Source organism: Podarcis erhardii (genome assembly GCF_964252035.2).
Source record: "Podarcis erhardii genome assembly, chromosome: 1".
NCBI lineage: Eukaryota > Metazoa > Chordata > Lepidosauria > Squamata > Lacertidae > Podarcis > Podarcis erhardii.
The window spans coordinates 132,288,792-132,314,100 of record NC_138497.1 but is presented as its reverse complement, the minus strand read 5'-3'; the positions used below and the strand labels follow the sequence as shown (position 1 = coordinate 132,314,100).

Genomic DNA, 25,309 nt, shown 5'->3' with positions numbered 1-25,309 from the left:
GAACACAAGATAACTGTGGGCCAGTTACAATGAACATGCAGAGTTTGGGGGCAGAGCCTGCCACTGCAATGCGTCTCTCTCTCTCTCTCTCTCTCTCTCTCACACACACACACACACACACACAGAGAGAGAGAGAGAGAGAGAGAGAGAGAGAGCTGCAAAAACATTCTCATTGTTCACATAAATAATGTGTGACAAGAGCTAAAAGCTTCTTGTGATCAGCTTAGGAATGCTGCCTGATGCCATGCAGGCATGCAAGACTGCAGTTCTATGTGCAATTAAGCATATTTAAAACCAGGTGTGCCTAACCCAACCTACAGTCAAGCTGCTATAGACAGAAATTGACCACTGTGCTGAAATATTTTCTGTATCAGGACTTCTGTACCAAAGTACAGTTAATAGGAACGCATTATTTTCATTTGTTATAATACACATGTGCATTTATTTTATTGCTGAAACCCCTACTAGACTACGAGTATTTACCTAAACCTTTCCCCACACACACACCTGTGTTGAAAAACCAGACTTGTTACTTTGATCATTCAGCAGTAATTCCAACCATAGCAAGGAAACCAGCGCTTCTGTCCCCTATGATCGGAATAACTGGCTAGGGAGGAATCATCCAAAGATATATCCTGCTTATTATCTTGGGTGAACCTGCGTATCACAGCATGAAGATGCATCAAAAGTAGTCTCAGGTAGATATACCTGGGGATGGTAATGAGAAGAATCTGTGGGGTGGTGGGGTTTCTTATTTTTTTGGGGGGGGGGATACTGCAGTGCCCAACTTTGAATCTGTCTTTTTTAAAAATGTGGCACAGTTCTTATTATCTTATTAATGGATATTAGTGGTGAGAAGATAATATAGCACAAGAGGTTGACAACTTTCAGTTCACAGTAGAATTCAGAAAATGTACTCAAAACCAAGCGTGCTGGGGGGGGGGGGGTTGCAGGGTTGTATTTCCCATTTCAATGATCACACAATGAAGTGCACTCAGGATGAATCTGAATGAGATGCCCACTGCAGGGGGCTGGACTAGATGACCCCTGGGCCCCTTCCAGTTCTATGATTCTACGTAATGCTTGCAAACATGACCCTGTGAAGCATCATACATTCCTTTGGGGACCATTTATGGAATCACTTTGGGCAAAGGCTCCCTTCAAACACCATGTGGGAGTCACTGCATACCCAACGCCACATCAAAGGGTGGTCGTGTGTGTGCACACACGGGAAACACGTAAGCAGCGCTAATGGGGTTGGGTCTCCCCAGGTGGTTATTGCTGTCCCTTCCACTGGGAACGTGGTGATCAGGCAGGAGAGAGCCATGCTTCAAGCCTCTCTTCCAAGCAGCTGTGAGAGTCACATATATGCCCCAGTGGGACTGCAGCCCAGGGAAGCAATTCACAGGTCATGCTGGGTCCCCATGTGCGCTTTCTGGGAACTTACTTCTCTATTTTGGAGTCTTACAAGGCAGCCTGGGATTTAAAAGCAAGTTCTGCCACCAACTGTCCACCTTAAATACTAGGAATGTCAAGAAGCAATATAGTGAGTGTCTCTGAGCATATGCAGAACGCATTCTCACCCAATACAGAGAAGAACCTACTTATCTATTTTGGAGTCCAATTTTATGTAGTCTTACAAAGCAGCCTGGGATTTAAAAGCAAGTTCTGCCACCAATTGCCCACCTTAAATACTAGGAATGTCAAGCAGCAATATAGTGAGTGTCTCTGAGCATATGCAGAACACATTCTCACCCAATACACAGAATCACTTCCAACAGGCCTGCATATAGTAGCAAGGCTTCTTGCCAGGCTCGAACCCAGGCACTTCTCTTTTGTGAACTCTTGATGCTCGACTCCAGGCTGCGTCAACCTCGGCCCTCCAGATCTTTTTGGCCTACAACTCCCATGATGCCTAGCTAGCAGGACCAGTGGTCAGGGATGATGGGAACTGTAGTCTCAAAACATCTGGAGGGCCGAGTTTGAGGAAGCCTGCTCTACTCTCAAAGGACCACACCAAAATATCATCATGTTGGACTGGATGAGCCTCAGGGTCTCTTCCAATTCTACGATTCTCTGTGAAGCTAGAGGATTATGTCCTTAAAGTCTCATGTTAGGCAATAAATAAGAATGTAGCGTTTCACAGCCAAGTTCTTTCTAAGGATGGAGACAACTGATGATTAGTTTTATTTATTTGAAATATATTTTCTCCAGTCTTCGCTAAACAGTGAGGACTCAAAAGTGATAAACACTACCAGAGGCAAAGAAATTCATCCTTCCTCAGTCTATAACAAATCTGAGTCAACAGAATTCTAAGGCAAGGACAGGCAATGAGGGAATCTTATTCATTTATTTTCTTAAAATGCAAAAAGAAAAAGAAAAAAAGCAATGTGGTATATTAATTTAAACAGTGATCCTGGATGTTCTAATCCAGTGTTTCCCAACCTTGGGCCTCCAGCTGTTTTTGGACTACAACTCCCATCATCCCTAGCTAGCAAGACCAGAGGTCAGGGATGATGGGAATTGTAGTTCAAAAACAGCTGGAGGCCCAAGGTTGGGAAACACTGTAAATCTAATCAGAAACCAAGTGTGCCTCTGTTGAAAATATTTCTCCCTTTAAGAACTCAACTGCCTCGTCTTTCTTCAGTTTCTGGAATTCCTGGTAATGAACCTGAACAGAAAAAAGGAAGAATGAAATAATGTCAGTTTTCATGCGAATTACAAAAGACCTGCACATTTTAGGTGATTTATATAAGGAATAAAGCAGGAATCCTAATCTCCCACCTGGGAGTGGTAGGCCGGAGCCACTGTTGCATCCACAGCCCTGCCATTCACACAAGCCCCAATCTTTTCTTTGCCAGGACCAGGCTTCATTGCAGAAGCTTTCGCTGGCTATTACCAGCAGAGAAATCACCATCTGCCCACCCATGCCCTTGGCGAGTGCAGAGGAGCTCCTTTACCAGTAGAGATGAGCTGGGCAGAGGAACCCCACCAGTGTGGTAGAAAAGGGGCTTGGATTGCTCCACAAACAGCATAATCGTCTGCATGTACGCTCATGTTTCCAAAGTTCAAGAATTAATATACAGTGGTACCTCGGGTTACATACACTTCAGGTTACATATGCTTCAGGTTACAGACTCCGCTAACCCAGAAATAGTGCTTCAGGTTAAGAACTTTGCTTCAGGATGAGAACAGAAATCGTGCTCCGGCGGCGCAGCGGGAGGCCCCATTAGCTAAAGTGGTGCTTCAGGTTAAGAACAGTTTCAGGTTAAGTAAGGACCTCCAGAACGAATTAAGTAGTTAACCCGAGGTACCACTGCATCAATTAATATATCTATTCAAGCCATGTTCCAAACCAATATAAATACTTTGCCTTCTTATTGTGAAGTTTATGCAAAGCCTGTGAATACAGGGGTTCGGGTATTAAAAATAAAAGTGCTTTTATCCAGAGACACAAATTAATACAGGCAGCTCCTCATTTGCGTGCATTCTGTTTGCTCACGACCACACACATACACGGTGCCAAGTACCCAGAAATGGGGAGCACCCTCAAGAGGACGTCTTCTTTGGGCTCCGCAGAGAGTCTCCTCACAAGCCGGAGGGGCAGCAGGGCTTTGTTGAACTGCTCAGCCTCCCCAGCCAACAGCTGACATCTGGGGTAGCGCAGCAGCCTCAGCCATTTCCCCACCTGTCAGCTGTGCAAATATTAGGGGAAATAAACCAGAAGGACAGAGGCGCTTGGTTGACCAGCTCAGCTGACGTGCTGGGCAGGTTCCCTGTGTGTTACCTTTGCAGCCTCAACAAGCCTCTGACTCATGAGGGCCCAGGGCCCAAAGAGGACGCCTGGGCTTGCACAGTTAGGGACAGGAGCCTTCAGGATCTGGGGAGGGTCTCTGCACAAGCCGGAGAAACAGTGGGATTTTCTCAGCAGACACACAGGGTGTTCCCCATTTTATGTGATTTGGTGTATACACACGGGGGCTTGGATTGTCACCCGTACCTTGTTTTGTTTTCAAATTTTTCTTACAACCTGCTCAGGACTACTAAAATTAACAGAGTTCCAAGTTTTCTGATGGAGCAGCATTTTGGCTTCCCTTACCAGAATCACGCGATAGCCCAGAAGACGCAGGTGTCTCATCCTCATGGCCAACCTCCCTCGGGGATGTTCGGATGCAAAACAGAGCGCGGACGCAGGAGCACACAGCACGGCTATCCTATAACCAAGAGAAGCAGTAATGATGTCTACAAAAGTCATGAACTTGGCTGCACTAGTCTGAAGGACACTGCAGCTAACAGTGTACTGAAACAAGGATCACGGGGCAGAAGGCCCGTATGCATGCGTGTTCAGTGACAATTACATTGACGCTTATCATAGAATCATAGAATCATAGAGTTGGAAGAGACCACAAGGGCCATCGAGTCCAACCCCCTGCCAAGCAGGAAACACCATCAGAGCACTCCTGACATATGGCTGTCAAGCCTCTGCTTAAAGACCTCCAAAGAAGGAGACTCCACCACACTCCTTGGCAGCAAATTCCACTGTCAAACAGCTCTTACTGTCAGGAAGTTCTTCCTCATGTTTAGGTGGAATCTTCTTTCTTGTAGTTTGGAACCATTGCTCCGTGTCCACTTCTCTGGAGCAGCAGAAAACAACCTTTCTCCCTCCTCTATGTGACATCCTTTTATATATTTGAACATGGCTATAATATCACCCCTTAACCTCCTCTTCTCCAGGCTAAACATGCCCAGCTCCCTTAGCCGTTCCTCATAAGGCATCGTTTCCAGGCCTTTGACTATTTTGGTTGCCCTCCTCTGGACACGTTCCAGTTTGTCAGTGTCCTTCTTGAACTGTGGTGCCCAGAACTGGACACAGTACTCCAGGTGAGGTCTGACCAGAGCAGAATACAGTGGCACTATTACTTTCTTTGATCTAGATGCTATACTCCTTATAGCTTATTTTCTTTTTAAAAAACACATCACCACTTCTGACTCGCAAGGCACTCTTGAGAGCGTCCAGTGGGGGGTTGTCAAAGCCTCACATTTTTGTTTTAGTTATCAAATTCCTTGCCACAAACTATCGGGTGAGCAAGTGATCTAGTTAGTAAATACATTTTTAATACAAATAGGCCAGAAAATAAGGCAGAGTGTTTGTTATAGCTCTCCACTGAAATTATGTTTCCAGCACATTCTGACTAACCTCTTCACTAAAATATATGGACCACCCATGCAAATAAACTAACTTTTCATGTCTTTGAAGATTAAGAAAGCTAAACAGTTGAGGCTGGGAAAAGCCCATGAAATAAAAATGGAAAGAAACCCTGTACTCAAGCTAAAGGTACCTTTGAATGTCAGACTTATCTGTCACTTCAGCATTTGGTATCACTATTCCCTTCTCTGCATCCATTAAGATTTCAAAATCTGAAAAAGGGGAAAATATTACATTCTTATAAAATAAATTGTTACAAGACTGCACTCTATTCAGAAATGTGCAGTAAAAAGAAAAGGTGTAAACACTAGTGTTTTAGTAACAGTTATACCAAATATACATTATCAGGGCTATAAATTTTTACAGCCACTAATAAAGGAAACTACAACTCTTGCAGCAGCCTGGGGAAAGGCAGGTTTAAATGGGAAAAACGGGAAATTGCAGGTATGAGCCACAATCCAGCACACGCTAGATATTTTCCTCAGACCATGGAGTGGCGTGAATTTGTGCCAGGTGCAACCCAGGCACTTATTTCCAATGCCATGCTTTTAAAATGAAATGGATAAAAATGGCATCTTGGCATACACAACGCTAATTTCTCTCACTGCTGAGAAAGGAATCAAAGAACTGTACCGCTGGAAGGGACCCAGAGGGTCATCCAGTCCAATCCCTTGCAATGCAGGAATCTCAACAGAACCCACACTCAGGAGGGATTTGGCAGAGGGCAAGAGCTTCGAGATGAGAAGGTACCATTTCCAGAAAGACCTGAGCCTCAGCTCCTCTCTTTCTGGCCCACTGAAATTAGCAGAAGTAACCATCTCTCCCCACCAGATGACCAGCGTTCATCCTGATTTGCGTGTGCAAATGTGGTGGTTAAATTATCTCCGGTCTTTTTTGAGCATTTGTTTTAATCTGTTTGTGGAGAGACGATACCATTCATGCTGATTATCTTGTGGGGTGTTTACTTGTCTTCCCATCAAACATTCATTTCGGGCCACACTTTACATTTCCTGGTCACTTTCCAGATTGCAAGAAGTCAAGATTCTTTGTTAGATTTGTTGTGCTAGGACAACAAACTGCTTTAATCTACTTTAATCATGCAACCGTAGATCACAACAAAGCTCCTACTGGCACGTTTCTGCTCAAGCCAAGTGCCTCTTTGTGCTCGTCGTTCCTCTCTTCCCAATTTGCCCTCCACAGTTTTCCGCAAATCGCCATTATTTTATAAAGGCAGTAACCGTAATGCGCTGTCCCATACCTAGAGAGAAACCGTGAATCACTGGTACGTTTGCTTGAAACAGACTTTCATCTCCCAACAGTGAAAGCAGAATCTCCTTAACGTCAGGAAAGCTAAAAGTAGGGGCTGATGGTAGTTCCTTCACCGATAAGGCTGCTGGCTTAGTGAAACAATTCCTATCGAGTTCTAAACAAGCATTTATGGTCTGCAACATTACTTCATTCTGCTCTATATTCTGGCCATCTGGGGAAAACAAAAGAAACAGCAATATTATTTTCAAACAAGCTTAACATACAGTTCTTCTGTAGCAGGAAAAGTCTTGATGAACAGTAGTTTAATATTTTCACATGACTTCACCAAAATAAATCTGCTCTAATGCCCTACAAGATATACAAGTGGCTAGACCGCATGGTGGTATTCATCTAGGTTTTACCAGAGTAGAATCACTGAAATTAAGGGACAGGACTAAGCCAGGGTTGTTAATTTCAACAGGTTCTACTCTGAGTAAAACATAGCTGAATACCACCCAGAGGCTTTAATTACAAGGAAACTGAGAAGGGAGGGATTTGAGGAAGTCAACCAAGATGTTTAAAAGGTTGGATTTGTGAATAATTAAGTTTGTTGTTATTGTTTATCTGTTTATTGTTCCCCCTTTTTTTCTTTTTTCTTTTTCTGTTTTTGTGTATCATCTTGCTTTGTGGTTTGTGTTATCACTGTGGAAAATCTAATTTAAAATTATTATTTTTCAAAAAGAATACCACCCGGAGGCTATAGGATACCTGGTCAACAGGTAGGGAGTGAGCAACTAGCACAGGGGAAGGAGGGGGATACCGCTTTATAAAAGGAGAAGTGGGAGAACTGATTTATTTAAAAATCTTTTTAGACTGCTTATCTATAACAGTATCCAAAACAGCTTGCAAAAATGAACAACCCACCACAAAACAACTCAGTGGCATCAACTGCATAGTTACCACTATTCTACTGCATTTTATCTTGAGGTTTGCATTCTGGGGGAAATAAGTGATGCCTACTTACTGCAGGAATGATGTACAGTGCAAAGAAAAAAGGGGGGAGGCAGATTTGTGAGCCCAGCTGCAGTGGAGCTGCAGATGGTGGCACCGAGGCAGAAAATAGTTGCAGTAAACACAGGATGAACTGGGATTTAAACAAGCCCCAACTTTATTGATTACAGATGTCAGCAGGTTTTGGCATGGGCACTGGGTGTGTATCCTGACTGCTGGTCGATGTGGCAGGGTTAACCAAGGTTAAGGATCGCCCTATGGCATACACCAAATCAGGGTGACACCCCCCCCCAAGATGACCAATGCGGGGTGCTGTGGCCCATCAGCATCCTATTTTCTTGTCTGGACAGAAGCACCTCCCACAGGATCCCTTTAAGGGGATACCCTGATCCCTAAGAGCAGAGTGGGGGGAGCACCCCCTGTCCAATTAAACTAGAGATCGAACCCAATGCCTTATCCCCCCACAAAGCTATGACAGTTGCTGTGAAGGAGGCAAAATGCTCAGACAAGCTGTTAGTCTGATGACAGGACCCTACCTGACCCCAAATACAGCGGCCGAGGACTTAATAGCGAAGCCCTACACAGGGCTTGCCGGTGTGTCCTTGGGCAGCCCGTAAGCATAAAGATTGGGAGGGTGGGTTGGGGAATCCAGCAACGACTGAGGCTGAGACCTGGGCATGGCTGGCTTTTATCGCCAGGGACTGGACCAGCAGGAAGAAGTCTTCCATCTGGTCTGCTCCCAAACCGTGCCCCCTAGCTCGCCTGTGATTGGCTGCACCTGTGGGTGAGCTCCAGGAAGCAGCATGGCTGGGGGAGAAGAAAGTGATGTCCTCCCTCGGCTGTCCCAACTCCCTGCACCAGACCACAACCGCCACTTCTCTCCAGCTGACGGTAAGTGTTCTTTGACAAAAAGCTTCTGATTTTTAGCCGTCCAAATACCCATGGAAAACAACATTTTGTAGATCACTGAATTCCTGTTTTGTTTATTGAGGCATCTGTCACCCAGATTAAATTAGTTAACAATAATGTGGAGGGGGGGGGCAGTTCCGTTGTGGAAACAGAAACTATTGTGCTTTGTTTGAGGCTACCCACAGTGGCAAATCAAGCACCCGAATGCGATAGAATAGAAATGCACTGGAACTTTCCTTGTTTCTTACGTGGGCACAGAGAAGAAAACTGCAAAACTAATATACCAAAGCACTATAAGCAGTTGTTTGCTGCTGAAAGCAAAATGAGCATTTAATGCACTTTTTTATTATAGGACTAATTTAAGGAATTCTAAACACAGTTTTGATTTTGCAAACAAATAACACAATTCATACACAATCTAAAGCTGTGGTGTCAGCTTTCATTTGAGGAAGCATATGAGTCAAGAGGAAAATCTGACCTGTTGCTACCAGACTGTGGAGGATTTCATCGAGTAGAAGCTGCTTAAGTGCAGATTGGGGGAAGTATCCTAAAATGCAGAACGAATATACAGCTCTCAGTAAGTCCACGTTAGAGATCTTGGGGAGATACTTATCCAAGACACTATTCAGTGCCTCAAGGAACCTTCAAAATGTGAGAAAAAAATACTGTCAAGCACAAATTCATGATTTAATTAACAATATACTCTGCCTCACTACAGATATAGAGAGCTATGTAATTAATAAATATGACTGGCTGACAAGACACAGATGCTACACACAGACACACAAAGAGTTTTCATCTGACAGATACAAGTTCCCGTTTTCTAATGGAAATGCAATCTCCCACTGATTCCAGTGTACAAAGAGCAACTTAGTTTTCACAGCCTGTCCCATCTTATATATTTGTGAGTTGGTTTGCTCTGTACTAGAGTGGGGGCTTCTGTTTTAATATTAACCAGGTCCCAAATTTTGTTTAGGTAGTCAAGTCACCCTAATTGGATCTTTTTTATGTGATGTGGTAGTCCCATGACAATGTAGACACTTCTAAGAGGCAGATAGTCCTATTTGCCTTTAATTTTATCTATCAATCACAGGAAATACAGTTTTGTACACCAGAGGCACCAGAGGTGCCCCGTGCTTCTGCCCGCAAGCCTTGCGGACATCTGCGCAAAGCCCAGGGCACCCTCCAGAGAGTGCCCTGTGCTTCGGGCTGCTGCCCGCAAGCCTTGCGAGCCCGGCGGGCACTCCCGCTGGGCTCCCAAGGCTTGCAGATAGCTTCCTGAAGCCTGCAGAGTGAGAGTGGTTGGTGCGCACTGACGCCTCTCGCTCTCCAGGCTTCAGCGAAAGCCTGCATTCGCCCCATAGGACGCACACACATTTCCCCTTCATTTTTGGAGGGGGGAAAGTGCGTCCTATAGGGCGAAAAATACGGTAATTCTGTGGCAAATGATGATATTGCTATCTGGGCTAAATTTCTCCATTAGCTACCATGTAACACAATAATAAACGTTCTAAGCCAGAACCTACTCCTGATTATGGCTTTTGGGGGTGTGGTTGAGAGAAGAATAGGCTCGCAGAACGGTCACAAGATCCCTCATGCTTAAGCATTCAGGATCGGACGTCACTTTCTCAGCAAACGCATCCATCAGATCAACGGGTCGAAAGCCAACATTCTCAAAGGCAGAAAGAAACAGGACTACCTGAAATCAAAAGAGAAGTCAGCATAATATGCATATATCAAGTGCGCTACTGAGACAACTGGGCTGAAGACTTTTCTTAATATAAAACTATATTCAGCTGAAATAGGTGTAACTGAAACAAATGCACATTCTTGCCCAGCTTATGGCTTCCTTAATTTCCCACCACCTCCTCTGCTGTGCCCCCTATATCTAATTTTAGACACACACCCTTCATTTTGGAACATCAGATTAAAGATGCAATCCTAATTCCAGTTGGCAGCAGTGCTCACACTGGCCAGGACAGGTTGTGGGGTGGAGCGAGGGAAAAATGTCCCTTTGTCACACCAGCACCCTAGCTGTCACAGCAGAGACGCCTGGATTGCGCATGCTGCCCTCGTAAAACAGAACCAGCAGGTCACGTGGTGGCTCAGTCCTGCCTCATGTCAGGGGGATTCCACAGGCTGCTGCTGTCAGCAAGACCACGGGAGGTGGCTTAAGCCCACCTGCCTCTTGGGTGGGTACATTGGGGCACTCCTCACTGGCAGGGCTTTCCTGCTGATGCCAGACCTCCCTCACTAGCAGAAGCAAGCAGATCAAGGGTTGGGATTGCTCTGCAAAACAGCATTGCCAGTAAACACAATCTGGACTAGATTATTGCAATGAATTGGATTACTGTCAGGCTGCCCTGGTGAATCTGGTGTCAGGGCCTCATTATTCAGAGTTGGATTATCTTAAGAGTTAGATTATCCCAGCAGATATCAGCCATGTTTGCAGGTAACAAAAAAGGTAAAGGTAAAGGGATCCCTGACCATTAGGTCCAGTCGTGACCAACTCTGGGGTTGTGGTGCTCATCTCGCTTTATTGGCCGAGGGAGCCGGCGTACAGCTTCTGGGTCATGTGGCCAGCATGACTAAGCCGCTTCTGGCGAACCAGAGCAACGCATGGAAACACCGTTTACCTATTTGTCTACTTGCACTTCGACGTGCTTTCGAACTGCTAGGTTGGCAGGAGCAGGGACCGAGCAACGGCAGCTCACCCCATCACGGGGATTTGAACCGCCAACCTTCTGATCAGCAAGTCCTAGACTCTGTGGTTTAACCCACAGCGCCACCCTCGTCCCTAACAAAAAGCCACAGCTAATGCAAATCAAGGTTTATAAGCTTCTTCATGGTTAATAAACCATGGTTAAGCTGCTGGGTCAGGTTTGGACAATCCAATAAACCAGTTTAATAAACCATGACTTATCATTACATGTAAATCAAAATGCTGAGAAGTTAACGCTTGAATGAATGCAGTTTGAGAACTACAACTACTGAAGTCTACAGCCAGCTCCATATTGGCATCAATTTTCTATTTAAAATGCCAGAAATGTGCAAATTAATATTGTTATCCCAAAGTTTACCTGCTTTGTGTCCCACATATAGAAGACGGATGCTGCATAATCCGCTATTGCAGAAAAAAGCTTGCTGTTGCGGTACAGGAGGTCTTTGCAAGACCTCAAAATATTCAGCAGACGCCGGAAGGGAGTTCCAGGGATATTCTCTGATTCACACACAAAAATAAAAATGGAAATTGCACAAACTGCATTGAAGTACCCTTTGAGATGGAAGTATGTATTTCATTTGTTAAAAGAAATGTCACCTAAAATCACAGCAAAACATAAAGGTAATGGAACCAAAGAGCTGCTTAAGATGATAAAAGGGACCAGAGTTAACCCAGGAGTTTTTTTGATATTCCTCCTTTGAACAGCAGAAGCCATGCCATACAACAAACCGTTCTTAAAACATTCCTCGGTTGCAAATTCTGCTTGTCATGTGATAGTGGGGGATGCAGTTACAAAGTAAATTGAGCCCTACCCACCACACACTTGGATGCACAGAATTAGCTGCATAGTTCCTTGGATCCTGGTCCATATTACAGTGGTACCTCGGGTTAAGTACTTAATTCATTCCGGAGGTCCGTTCTTAACCTGAAACTCTTCTTAACCTGAAGCACCACTTTAGCTTATGCAGCCTCCTGCTGCCGCCGAAGCACGATTTCTGTTCTCATCCTGAAGCAAAGTTCTTAACCCAAGGTACTATTTCTGGGTTAGCGGAGTCTGTAACCTGAAGCGTCTGTAACCTGAGGTACCACTGTATTTTGGACCAACCCTCTCAAACCATGGCAACTGGACAGATTCAGACATGCTATAACGACATGCAGAGCTGCAGAAAACAGTTTTCCTTTGACTATCCCAAATCCCTGTTTCTCTCTCCTTTTTGTGTTCCTTGGCAGATGGCTCTGCTCTCCATACTTTCTTATTAAACTGTTGTCCTCCTTTAGTTTAAGCAAGATTTTTTTTTAAAAAAATTAAAGACAAAAATTCTCACATTCTTTCTGACTTACCTATTATTTTGTTACTGCAAGCATTCAGGATTGGAACAGAGCGGTAATTCATTTCAGCCAGCAAGGTGAACATGTGCTGAGCATTTGGGACAGTAAGTTGATCTATGTGATACAAAATCTTGTTCTGAAACAAAACAGATTTGAATGAGACAGAAATATCAATGTCCTAATATGCACAATTTGTATACGGTGTCTGTTAATGTGTGGTTTGCTATGCCTAATAAAGGATATTTGATATGAATTTAAAGACCCCTGTAAACGGTTAAAATCATTAGCAGGGATGTAATGACACTTGTAATGTGGGATTGCTTATGATAACTATGGATATTTAATAGATGGATAAGGGTAAAAGATGCAGCAAATTTAATCTTAAACATGGAACCCATGGAGGGAGGGAAGGAGGCCCAAAGATTCAAAAGAACCTTGTATTTTAATGTTTGAAATGGTTAAGTTAAAATGTATAAAATTGTGAAAAAAAACCAATAAAAATATTTTTTTTTTTTAAAAAAAGGAACAGATATCAACAGTGGTACCTCCGGTTAAGTACTTAATTCGTTCCGGAGGTCCGTTCTTAACCTGAAACTGGTCTTAACCTGAAGCACCACTTTAGCTAATGGGACCTCCTGCTGCCGCCGGAGCAAGATTTCTGTTCTCATCCTGAAGCAAAGTTCTTAACCTGAAGCACTATTTCTGGGTTAGCGGAGTCTGTAACCTGAAGCGTATGTAACCTGAAGCATATGTAACCCGAGGTACCACTGTATATCCAATTCCTTATCAGTTTTCCCCTTTCTTTCTACACTGAGAGAGAAAGAATGTGTTGCTTTCTTTCAAAATGGTTGAAAAAGAGCTTCGGGCAATATTGCATTTACTTCTATTGTGCAGCTGCAATTACGAGAGTTAATATGATATGAAATAAATGGATTCTTTATATTACATGATACCACTCTCAAAACCCTCAGAATAATGGAAGCCGTTTCCTCCATTGTTAAAATGTGTTGTGGTCTGCAGGGTGTGGCTGTGTGGGAATCACACCGGGGACTGCTTCTAATACAAGCTTCTAGTCGTAGAATGACTTACATACCTCTTCCTTTACCTAATGCCGTGCCAGTGGTGTTTTGCTTGTGAAACAGTATTTCCATTTCCTCTCCCCCCAAAAAATCTTTCCCAGTTGGTCTCCCAACCCTCTGGCATGGGTTTTGAGGATGTAAGCAGGCTGGAGGGGACAGGAGTGGAAGAGGAAGCTCTGTTGCACAGAGGAAGTCCATTATGCAAGCAGAGCTGCAGCAACGGTTATGGCCCTATACCTGGATACACTAAATTAATAACTCCCATTTTTTACCTCCAGTTTTGTCTTAAGCTTGAGTGGTGCATCCTTCCCAAGACCCTTCATCATGTTTTGCAACACAAGCACATTTGAGATTTTGGAGATTCTCTGCTCCACCAGTAATCTGTTTTTTTGAAAAGAGCAAGGGATTCAGTCAGCTTGGAAAAAGAATGTGACATGGGCAGAAGCATACAGGACAGTTAACAACAACAACTTATTTCTACCCTGCCTTTTGCTTGTGACAGGGACTCAAGACGGCTTACAGACAAAATAGTAAAGGTAAAGGCACCCCTGACCATTAGGTCCAGTCGTGACCGACTCTGGGGTTGCAGCGCTCATCTCGCTTTATTGGCCGAGGGAGGCGATGTACAGATTCCGGGTCATGTGGCTAGCAGGACTAAGCCGCTTCTGGCGAACCAGAGCAGCACACAGAAACGCCATTTACTTTCCCGCCAGAGCGGCACCTATTTATCTACTTGCACTTTGACGTGCTTTCGAACTGTTAGGTTGGCGGGAGCAGGGACCGAGCAATGGGAGCTCACCCCGTCGCGGGGATTCAAACCGCCGACCTTCTGATCGGCAAGTCCTAGGCAAAATAAAAGCATCTAAAAACATTGGGGTGGGAAATTGCCCAAAGACTATAGAAACTGGGAGAATACGATCTTTCAGATAGCTCAGACCTTAAACATAGAGGGCTTTATAGGTTGTAACCCGCACTTTGAATTGTGCCCAGAAAGAATTAGTAGCCAGTGCAACTGTTATAACAAGGGAGTTGTATGCTCCCTGTAACCAGCCCCATTCAACAATCTGGCTGCAGCTCTTTGAGCCAGCTGAAGTTTATGAGCACTTTTCAAAGGCAGCCCTACATAGAGTGCATTACAGTCATCCAAATGGAATTTAGCTAAGGCGTATGTCACCATGACCAAATCAACATCTCAAGGAACGGTCGCAGCCAGAGCATTAGCTTCAACTGTGCAAATGCACTCCTGGCCACCAAAGAGACCTGGAGCATCCATGCCAGGGCTGAATCCAGGAGCCTGCCCAAAGCACAAACCTGCGTCTTCAGGGTTACCCCATCCAGCACAGGCTGAATTCCCTGTTCAGCCTTCCAACTGACCAAGGGCACCTCTGTCATGTCTGGATTAAATTTCAATTTGCTCACTCTCATCCAGTCCATTAAGGATGACAGACACAGGCTTAGAACCAAGACAGTTTCCTTGGATTTAAGAGGAAATGCCTTTTAAAAATGGCAGTATATGAATGTGGCATTTTAGATGTCATATATTCTCCATCAGAAAGGAATCGTTTTGTTTCTGAAACATTAAGAAAGAAAAAACACATGACTGATCTTAAGTGGGGGACTGGTATTGTGCTTGCCTTATCTGTTCCCAAGCATCGCCACCTGATCATATCACACACTGTAAGTTAAAGAAAGAACAGGTATGTAGCTTGGGGTTGCTCTAAGATCCATTACTGTCATTAGAGGCCTAGGTGAGCTCTGTGACAAGGAGGGCACTTCCAAAACTTGCTTGGTATGTCAGCTATGCCCATTCCTGAACAGGGATGCCTTGGCCAGTGTGATCCATATACTGGTGACCTTACAGCAAGGTTTTTGTAATTATGATGCGTATTAGAAGTCAATGTACTGTTTTTCCTTACTGCAATCCAACTTGAAGAGCTTCCACATTCTTGGACTTTTCCATTCCTTGCAAAGTGTTTGCAACAACTGAGAGACATCGGTCATCCAATTCATTGAGACGTTCCTATTCAAAGCACAAGAAAACCCGGTTTTCTTTTTTTTTCATATAATTTTTATTATTAAACATAAAACATAAACATAAAACAAGACAAACGACAACAACAACGAAAAATAATATATATATGTACAGTAGTTTCACATCATTTTCATCACTACATTTTCTTTCAAACTTCCCTCAGCTGTCCCGTAAATCATCCGTATTCATCACTTTCATTACGCATTCCTCAATCTTGTATTGACATTATTTATCTCTTTTCCTCCTATTCCCTTTAATCAATACTTGTTACTTTTTTACAGTGCTTCTTTAAATCCCTTAAGCGTCATCTTTCCTTTACTTAAGCATTCCAGATAATCTACATATTTCTTCCAGTCCCCGATGAATTTTTGGTCTCTTAAGTATCTAATCTTTCCTGTCAATTTATCTAACTCTGCGTATTCTAACAATTTTGTTCTCCAATCCTCTATGGTCGGTATTTCCTGTTGTCTCCATCTCTGGGCCAATAACACTCTTGCGGCTGTGATTGCATATCTAAAAAATTTGCAATCTTCCTTTTTTATTTCCTTTCCTATTAGTCCTAGTAAAAAGACTTCTGGCTCCTTTCTAAACGTATACTTTAAGATCTTCTTTAACTCATTGTATATTTTCTCCCAGAAGTCTTTCACCTTCCCACAGCCCCACCACATGTGATAGAATGTACCCTCCTTATCCTTACACTTCCAGCATCTATTGCATGTCTTATACATCCTCGCCAATTTCACCGGTGTCATATACCATCTATAAAACATCTTCATCGTGTTCTCTTTTAACGTCATACATGCCGTGAATTTTAAGCCCTCCTTCCATAATTTTTCCCATTCCTCAAATTGTATATTGTGGCCCACATCCTTTGCCCAACTAATCATTACCGACTTAACTTCTTCATCTACCAGATTCCAATCCAATAACAGTTTATACATTTTTGATAAATTTTTCGTATCATTACCTATAACCTCGCTTTGAAATAACGATTCTTTGTCCATGAAACCTCGTTCTTTACTGTCTTTTTTAAACACCTCATTCATTTGGAAATAGTGCATCCAGTCATAAACATATTCCTTCACCTGCTCATACGGTTTTATTTTCCACTTTTCCCCTTCTTTATATAACAGTTGGTCATATGTTATCCATTTACTTCCCATATTTAATCTCTTTATACTCTTTGCTTCTAAGGGTGAAAACCAGCGTGGTGTTCTGAGTTCTAATAGATTTTTGTATCTATCCCAGACCTCAATTAAGGGACCTCGGAATATGTGGTTCTCAAAGCCCTTATGGACTCTCTTTTTTTCGTGCCATAAATAAGCATGCCACCCAAATCTGTTGTTGAATCCCTCCAAATCCAACAGTTCATTATTCTTCAATTTAATCCACTCTTTCGTCCAGCAAAGACATGAGGCCTCGTAATACAATTTCAGATCTGGCAGGGCAAAACCTCCTCTTTCTTTTGTATCTGTTAGCAATTTAAATTTGATTCTCGGTTTTTTGCCCTGCCAGATGTATTTTGAGATCACTCTTTGCCACTCCTTAAAGATCTTAATTCCCTTAATTATGGGGATAGTCTGAAATAGGAACAGTAATTTTGGGAGCACGTTCATTTTGATTGTAGAGATCCTTCCCCAAAATGACAATTTCAATTTTGCCCACACCTCCAAGTCCTTTTTGATTCCCTTCCAAGCTGGTTCGTAGTTGTTTTTATATAAATCTATATTTTTGGGAGTTATCCAAATACCCAGATATTTTACCTTTTTGACCACCTCTATTTGGGTTAATTGTTGCATTGCTTCTATTTGATCTTGATCCATATTTTTTACTATTATTTTTGTTTTTTTCTTATTGAGTTTAAAGCCTGCCAGATTTCCAAACTGTTCCATTTCCTCCAAAACTGCTTTTATCGTACTTGTTGGTTCCTCTATCATTATAGCCAAGTCATCTGCGAATGCTTTGGTCTTGTACTCATTCTGTCCGATTGTCACTCCCTTTATAGCCTTGTTTTGTCTGATCGAATTCAAAAGAACCTCTAATACCGTTATGAAAAGTAACGGCGAGAGAGGGCATCCCTGCCTCGTTCCCTTTTGTATCCTTATTCCTTCTGTAACTACATTATTTATAATCAGTTTAGCTTTCTGATCTGTGTAGATAGCTCTGACTCCCTTAAGAAAGTCTTCGCCTATCTCCATGTATTCTAGGTTTCTCATCATAAAGTCCCATATTATGTTGTCGAATGCCTTCTCGGCATCTACAAAGATCATTGCGGCTCTTTTATCAATCCTATCAGACAGGTATTCCATCACATTAACTATATATCTTATGTTGTCTTTCATCTGTCTGTTTGGTAAGAAGCCGGCCTGGTCTTTATGTATGATTTCTGACAGAATCTTTTTCAGCCTGTTTGCTAGAATTGCAGCAAATATCTTGTAATCTAGGTTTAGGAGTGAAATCGGCCTGTAGTTTTTGACTTGGGTTAGATCTGAGTCCTGTTTTGGGATGAATGTAATGTACGCCTCCTTCCACGTTTCCGGGATTTCTCCCTCTTTTAGAATATTGTTCATCACTTCCTTCAATGGTGTTATCAAAATTGGTTCCATTTCTTTGTAATAACAGGCAGTGAAGCCATCCGGCCCTGGTGCTTTCCCCCTTTTTAACTCTTTAATCACCTCTTTTATCTCTGCTATATCAATTGGAGTGTTCAGTTGCTCTCTTTTTTCAGTCGGGATCTTTTGTGTCTTTTTCTCTTTCAGGTATCTCTCTATTTTCCTCGAGTTGTTTCTTTCTGTATTTTTATATAGTCTTTTATAATAGTCCAAGAATCCCTTTCTTATTTCCTTTGGATTGGTAATCTCTTCTCCTTCTATTATAATCTTATTTATTGTATTCTGTTCTTTCCTTTTTTTTAATTGCCATGCGAGCCATTTTCCTGATTTGTTCGCAAATTCAAAGTTTCTTTGTCTCAACTTCTTTATATTCCACTCTATTTCTCTATTTATTATAATGGCAAACTGTGATTGTAGAATTTTAATTTTTTCTTTTATCTCCAAATTGTTTGGTTTCTTAATTAATTTTTGTTCATTATCCATAATTTGCTTCAAAATTTCTTTTTTCTCTTTTTCTCTATTTTTGTTTTTAATTGAATTTTGCTGAATGAAGAAGCCTCTCATTACTGCCTTGCTGGCATCCCATACTACTTTATCCTTTGTGCCTTTGTTACAATTGGCTATGAAATATTCTGATAATTCCTTTTGCGCTTTTTCTACTATTTTCTGATCATCTAGGAGATAATCTTTCAATCTCCATCTAAAGGTTCCTTCTTCGAAGCTTCTTAATTCAAATTCTATCGGGTTGTGATCAGAGATTACTTTCGGTTGAATTTCTATCCGTTGGGTTCTTGGTGTCAGTTCACTCGAGATCCAAATCTGGTCAATCCTTGACATTGACTTATTTGGTTCAGAATAGAATGTAAATTGTTTGTCTAATGGATGCTTGAGGCGCCAAATATCTATCAAATTGCAACTCTCAATCATCGAAAAAAGGATTTTGGTAGTTTTCCTTCTTTACTTATTCCTTCTCTGCATCTGTCCATTTCTAATGAGGTCACCCCATTCATGTCACCCATTAAAATGATTTTTTGATCCATATATTCAGATAGATTCTCTTCTAACACCTTATAAAATTCTGTTTTATTTCCGTTCGGTGCGTAGATCCCCACAATAATCAGATTTTCTCCGTGCCAGTTGATTCGAACCGCAATTATCCTTCCTTCTTCGTCCTTGAAAATTTGTTTCGCTTCAATTTGTTTTCTAATATATAAAACCACTCCTCTTTTTTTCTCCTTATCTAACGATACAAATTCGTTTCCCAGTCTTTTATTAATTAATATTTTTTTGTGTCTTCTTGCTACGTGTGTCTCTTGTAGGCATATGATGTCTAAATTTTTCCTTTTTAGAAACTGTTCAATACTATTCCTTTTCTTTTTTTCGTTCATCCCATTTATGTTCCAATTCCAAATTTTTAGCGCCATGATATCTTACTTTGAATAAAGTCTAGCTGTTTGCCTATAATTTGTCTTCCTCTTCTTCTTCCTCGTCTTCTTCCTCGTCCGTTTCCCTTCTATTCTCTCCTTCCACCGCCTTTGGTTTTAGTTGCTCTGGTGTTCTTCCCTCTGCTCCTTTACTTTCCTCCGGATCAACTTTGAGTTCTTTATATTTCCTCAAAAATTTCCCAGTTTCTTCTGGGTTTGTCAGTCTGTGCCTCTTACTTCTATACATAAATGAAATTCCTTCTGGGAATTCCCACCTGAACTCAATATTGTTTCTCTTTAATGTCTGGGTCAGCAGTTTGTAGGGGTCTCTTCGTTTAAGCAGCCTAATTGGTATATCTTTAAAAATGATTATAAAGTTCCCATCTATATTCAATCTTTTTTCTCTGTTCTTCTGCAGGATCAAATTTCTCATCTCTCTATCCTTGAATGTAATCAAGCAATCCCCTGTAAATCTTTTTGCTTTATTTGTCTTCACTTTCATTCTAAATGCACTTTGGACCGCCTTTGCCATCTCTCCTGTAGGTAGTTCCATCCAGTTTGCCAGTTCTGTTATTAGTTTGTCTTTGATATTCTCTCCTTGAGTCTCTGGCACCGCTCTAAGTCTCAGGTTCACCTCCCTCATCCGAAGTTCGTTCATCGCTATCACATCCTTTATCTCTTCCTGTGCTTTATTTAGATCCGTCATTTCTACTTTTAATCTCTCTTCTTCCCGTTTAACCTCTTTCATTTCTAATCTTGTCTTCTTTAATCCCTCCTCAACCGATTGAGTCCTTCTAAACACTTCTTTCATTTGCCCTTTCAGTTCATTTACTGTTTCGTCAATTTTTTTATCCATTTTTCCAATTTTATTATCTACTTGTTCTAATTTAGATTCTAGATTCTTTTCACTCTGCTTTATTTCCGCAAACATTCTTAGAATATCTGCTTTAAAGTCTATCTCTTGTTTAGATCCTTTCCTCTCTACCGGTGTCCCCCCCTCAGCCCCTTTCTTTGTTGGGTTTGACATTATGACCCAGTGGTTCTCCCCTCACACCAACAACTTCTTGCCTAACCCTCAGCCACAACCTCCTCCCAACAAAGTTTATCAACTTATCCCAATTCTGTCCTTTCACAGTTATTTCACAGTTATGTACAATTTAACAATTATTTAAGTTTAAGTAGTCTTTATGGCTTTTACAACTTATGAATATACCACCAGAAGTTCGAATAATAGTCCGCTGTATTGTCTTCTTGCCTCCACTCAGGCTAATCCTTTTTTAATGATGTTCATTTAGTAAGGTCCTATCAAACACAAAGAGGGGAGGTATAATATTTGAGATAACAGTTTAGTAACTAGTTCATCAGATTCAGTTGGAGGGGGATGGAAGAAGGGTATTTCAGAGCCCTCTACCCCTTTGAAGTAAGGTGGTCCTATTATGTATTCAGGAGCAATCGCTTAGATAACTGCTGAACGACAATCAAAGTCTGTCAGTTGAGTAAAAAATGAAAGATAAAGAACAAATTGTGCTGCCTCTCTTTATCCACTAGAGGTCTTAGTCTGTATAGCGTTACTCCAACTGAGGAGAAGAAGAGGCAAGCAAAGGAAAGTATCCGTCGCCGTCAGTCTCCGCGTCCCCAATTCATAAAAATAAACTCCACAAGTAATTAAGGAAGAAAAGCCCAAAATAGACAAAAAAAAGGGGGAGGGGAAAAAAGAAAAAAAGAAAAAAATAAGCAGGACGATTTGCACCAACCAACTGATGTTGCTCGATCTTGCTCAAAAATATTCCGCTGAGATGTCCATACGTGACGCATAAAATGTCTGTAATGGCGTCGGGACCTTCTCTTCCGTTTCGCTGCTTTTTGTTGCTGCGTACAAGTAGAGAAGCGTCCCTTTTATCGTTTACACCCTCCGATTCACCCAGGACTTCAGTTAGAGACAGTTAAACTTCTGTTCCCCCCTTTGCTATAACAGTATCTTTGAAATCAGTTACTTTTTAACAGAGTTCAGACAAGGGGGAAAAGCGGTATCCGCTGGGGCAACTCACTTTCACTTTTCCCAGCTCTGCAAAAAGTGCTGCGTCGAAGTTGATTTCGGCTGTCAGCTGAGCTCCGCAACTTCTCCTTTTTATTCCGGGACTTCCTTGTTTTATAGCTTCGAATTTCTGCTTATTCGGTACCGGATTTCTTTAGTTTGAGAGCGTAGCGCTTCCTCGGCAAGCTCGGGGCTTCGCTATTCTGGAGGCAGATAATGGCTTCCCTCGACCCGCAAGTCCGCTCCGCCGTTCTCTTCGCTCCTTTCGGAGCTACCTGACGGCCGGGCTGACCGCTCCTGGTCCGCTGGGATCCTGACCCTCTGGACACCCACCAGTGGTATTTTTGGGGGCCACCGCGCCCTGTAGCACCCCTTTTTCCTCCAAAATAGCCCGGGATCTCCCTCACGGAAAAATCCCCGCTTGCGACGAGATCGCGCTGCACCGGAAGTCAAGAAAACCCGGTTTTCAGCAATCTTTCACGTAAAGGGAACACGTCTCCTCAGAAGTACGTCTGAGAACTGCAGCCTCAAGGACAGTTATTCATTCCAAATTTTACCATTTAAACAAATATTAAACAAATGCATTTTCAACTCCAGCTTTACCATAACCCAATTACGTCGAATTAACAAAGTGTACTTGTTTGGTGCGATTACTCCTTATTTACTGTTGTGTTCTTCAAACTGTAAGTATGGCAATTCTTACAATGTGGAAATTCCCATGTGCAAAATGTACATTAAGAAGTTAACAGGAGCCTTCAGCAACACCCTGTCCACCAGGAGGGCTTGCCACGCCTCTGATGGTCTGTGTATCTGGCAAGTTTCTACTGCTATGAGGAAAGAATCACAAACATGCAGTGCCACATCACCACCTTGCATTTTTCACAGGGCTGCTATGCCAACTGCTATGTGGGTCTCTCATTCTCCTATCTATCCTTAAAGAGCAGGTGGAGAACAGAGTTCACAAGATTGTGTGCACCAGAGGTAACAGATAGGAGAGTTGGAAAACCAATGAACATTAGGGCTGCTCTATGACCTATTTTACACGATTATGAGAATGTATGTGGGAGAACTTTGAAAACCAAAGTATTCATTATAAAATCATTAGTTTAGCTTGCTAGAGTTTCCCTGCCCATGCCAGATGAATGGCCCCATTGACAAGTCTGGAGCTCAATTCATTACTATATAATCATCCCTTATGTTCAGTGCAAGACTATAGAATTTCTGTGACTTACCTGGCATACTCTCAGCAAGGTCTGAACCAACCGGGTGTTCTGTGGGACGCCCAGTTTCACCACAGCTAGCAGGCTGTATGCCAAGTCATCACGCCACATGTATTTGGCCTCCTGCATCACACACTGACAGACCTGGCTAAACTGAGGGTGCTCAAACATCAACCGTCTCTCATAATGTTTCTGATCTTCCGAGAGCTTTTTTGTGAGCGTCCACATAGTGGCAAGACAGTTACTGGCGTATTTTGGAGCATCTGGAAATTTTGAAGCAAGGTCTAGTACATCACTGGGAGATGCACATTTTTGAAGGTCCTTAAAGAATTGCTGGGGCGTGTTTTCTTCATCCTTTTCTTCCACTGTACTTCTGACTTCCTTTGGGGATCCCAAGAAACCAGATGGAAGCTGGGTGGGTGCAACAGTCATTAGGTCAGGGCCTTGCACATGGTCATCTAAGAGAGCATCAGCAGTTTTCTGTTCATTTGCACTGGTACCGTCTGCATTAATACTTAGGGTACCTTGAGAAAAAAATCTAACAGATGATTGCAACTGGCAAGGAGATGCATAAGACAGGAGTCGCCTCAGGTAAATACTGTGTGCAGCACTTTTAGGCCCATCAACCCCCAGTGCAAACGCTCTCCTTGTGGTTCGAGAAAAAGGACTCTGTGCATAATGACATGCCTGCAGCTGTCTCACTGCCCTTAGAAAACAATCCAGGTTCTTATTCATTTTGCTCTTTAGTGCTTTATGATGACTTGTTCAAAGAAAACAACTTCATAAAATCCTCAGAACACAAATAAGGCAGTCAGAAGTAGATCATGTAGATTACCTGTTAAATGAATTCAAAATGGTAGTTTCATGAACATAATACACTTGCAATATTACCATCAAATGTACACATACTTGGTGTAGTACGCATATGTGTATATGTGTGTGTGTGTACAGTGGTGCCCCGCAAGACGGAAAACCCGCTAGACGAAAGGGTTTTCTGTTTTGGAGGTGCTTCGCAAAACGAATTTCCTATGGGCTTGCTTCGCAAGATGAAAATGTCTTGTGAGTTCCTGCGGCGGTTTTTTTCCTCCCCCCCCCCCTTTTTCTAAGCCGCTAAGCCGCTTATCAGCTGATCCGATAAGCCGCTAAAAGCTGCTAAGCCGCTAATAGCGCTAATCCGCTAAGCCGTCAATGGGCTTGCTTCGCAAGACGAAAAAACTGCTAGATGAAGAGACTCTCGGAATTGATTAATTTCGTCTTGCGAGGCACCACTGTATATATGTGTGTGTGTGAGAGAGAGAGAGAGAGAGAAAGAGAGAGAGAGAGTATGTGTGTGTGCGTGTGTGTGTATATATGTGGTGGTTTTATATTTTAATTTTCTTCTGTGAACTACCCTGAGACCATAGGCGCCGACTCCATGGGGCCTGAGGGGGCCCGAGCCCCCTCAAAAATTCGTTTGGGGGGGCTCTGCCCCCCCAATAATTTAAGAAAATTATTAGTTATATTATGCTTTGTAAAATCACAAAATTATGTTGGTATTTTTTATTTTCCTTGTTTGACGATAGTTACCTTTTAAAATACATTCAGTAATGAGTTAAAACAAAGCCACTCCCGATCTAGAGAGGGGGTGGGGTTGCGGGCTCTCGACCCATCAACAATCTCGCGGGGCTGGCGTCAGCCCCGCGAGAAGCGGGGGTTCCCCTAGCTCATTAATATTCACCGCCCACGGCGGCAGCCAATCGGCTGCCGCAAAGGGCGGGCCCTCACAGGTTCACTTAAGGTCGGGGCAGCCCGGGGCTCGCCCCTTTCGTTCCCCCAGCAGCAGCGGTTTGGAGGTCTTGGGCCCCCCAATATTTTTTATAAGTCGGTATGGGCCCCCGCCCCCCCCCAATATTTTTTATAAGTCGGCGCCCCTGCCTGAGACCTCCAGGTATAGGGCAGTACACAAATATATTATTATTATCATCATCATCATCATTATCAAGATGACTCTATGAAAAACAATCACACATTACATGGCTTGATCTTTTCCCAACACAGAGGGGTGCCCTCTTGTAGCTCTGATCCAAATGCGGGAGAAAGGAAAACTGGCAGGAAGACTCAACAAACTTGGCACCAGACCAGGCAAGCGAGACATGGACCCTCCACTCCCATGTAAGCATTCTGGGAGCGTAGAAGAGGAGAAAGAGAAGCCTTAGTTGCAGTATAGACAACACCTTGGTGTAATCCATAAGAGACTCAGGCCACGCGCCTCCGCTCCCCCCCCCTCAGCCCCCCCCCGCCTCTCTCGGGACCGCGGGTCTGGCGCCGCTCTCTCCGCCTCGCCCTCACCTGCCGAGCTCTCCTCACATGGGCGCCGCCATTGCGCCAGGCTGACACGTGACCCGAGCCGGCGAATGAAGGGGGCGGGGAGAGAAAGGAAAGGAGCCTCCCTTGAAGGTACGGGTGCCCGGAGCGGACAAAATGGCCTCTTCCGGCTCGGTCC

At 43.0% G+C, this 25,309-nt stretch overlaps 1 protein-coding gene across 1 annotated transcript; it reads right to left on the bottom strand.

Moving 5' to 3' along the window:
* Window positions 1-2,331: 2,331 nt before the first annotated feature.
* FASTKD2 (FAST kinase domains 2) lies at window positions 2,332-25,226 on the bottom strand. The gene is made up of 13 exons (XM_081874388.1): window positions 25,156-25,226; window positions 22,840-23,662; window positions 15,421-15,524; window positions 13,777-13,885; window positions 12,438-12,561; window positions 11,455-11,594; window positions 9,901-10,073; window positions 8,853-9,016; window positions 6,465-6,686; window positions 5,340-5,418; window positions 4,100-4,214; window positions 2,581-2,671; window positions 2,332-2,433 (listed from the first exon to the last, which is right to left on the bottom strand). Exons 2-13 carry the CDS (start codon window positions 23,560-23,562, stop codon window positions 2,426-2,428), a joined length of 2,052 nt encoding a protein of 683 aa, XP_081730514.1. The 5' UTR covers window positions 23,563-23,662; window positions 25,156-25,226; the 3' UTR covers window positions 2,332-2,425.
* Between the last annotated feature and the right edge of the window lie 83 nt (window positions 25,227-25,309).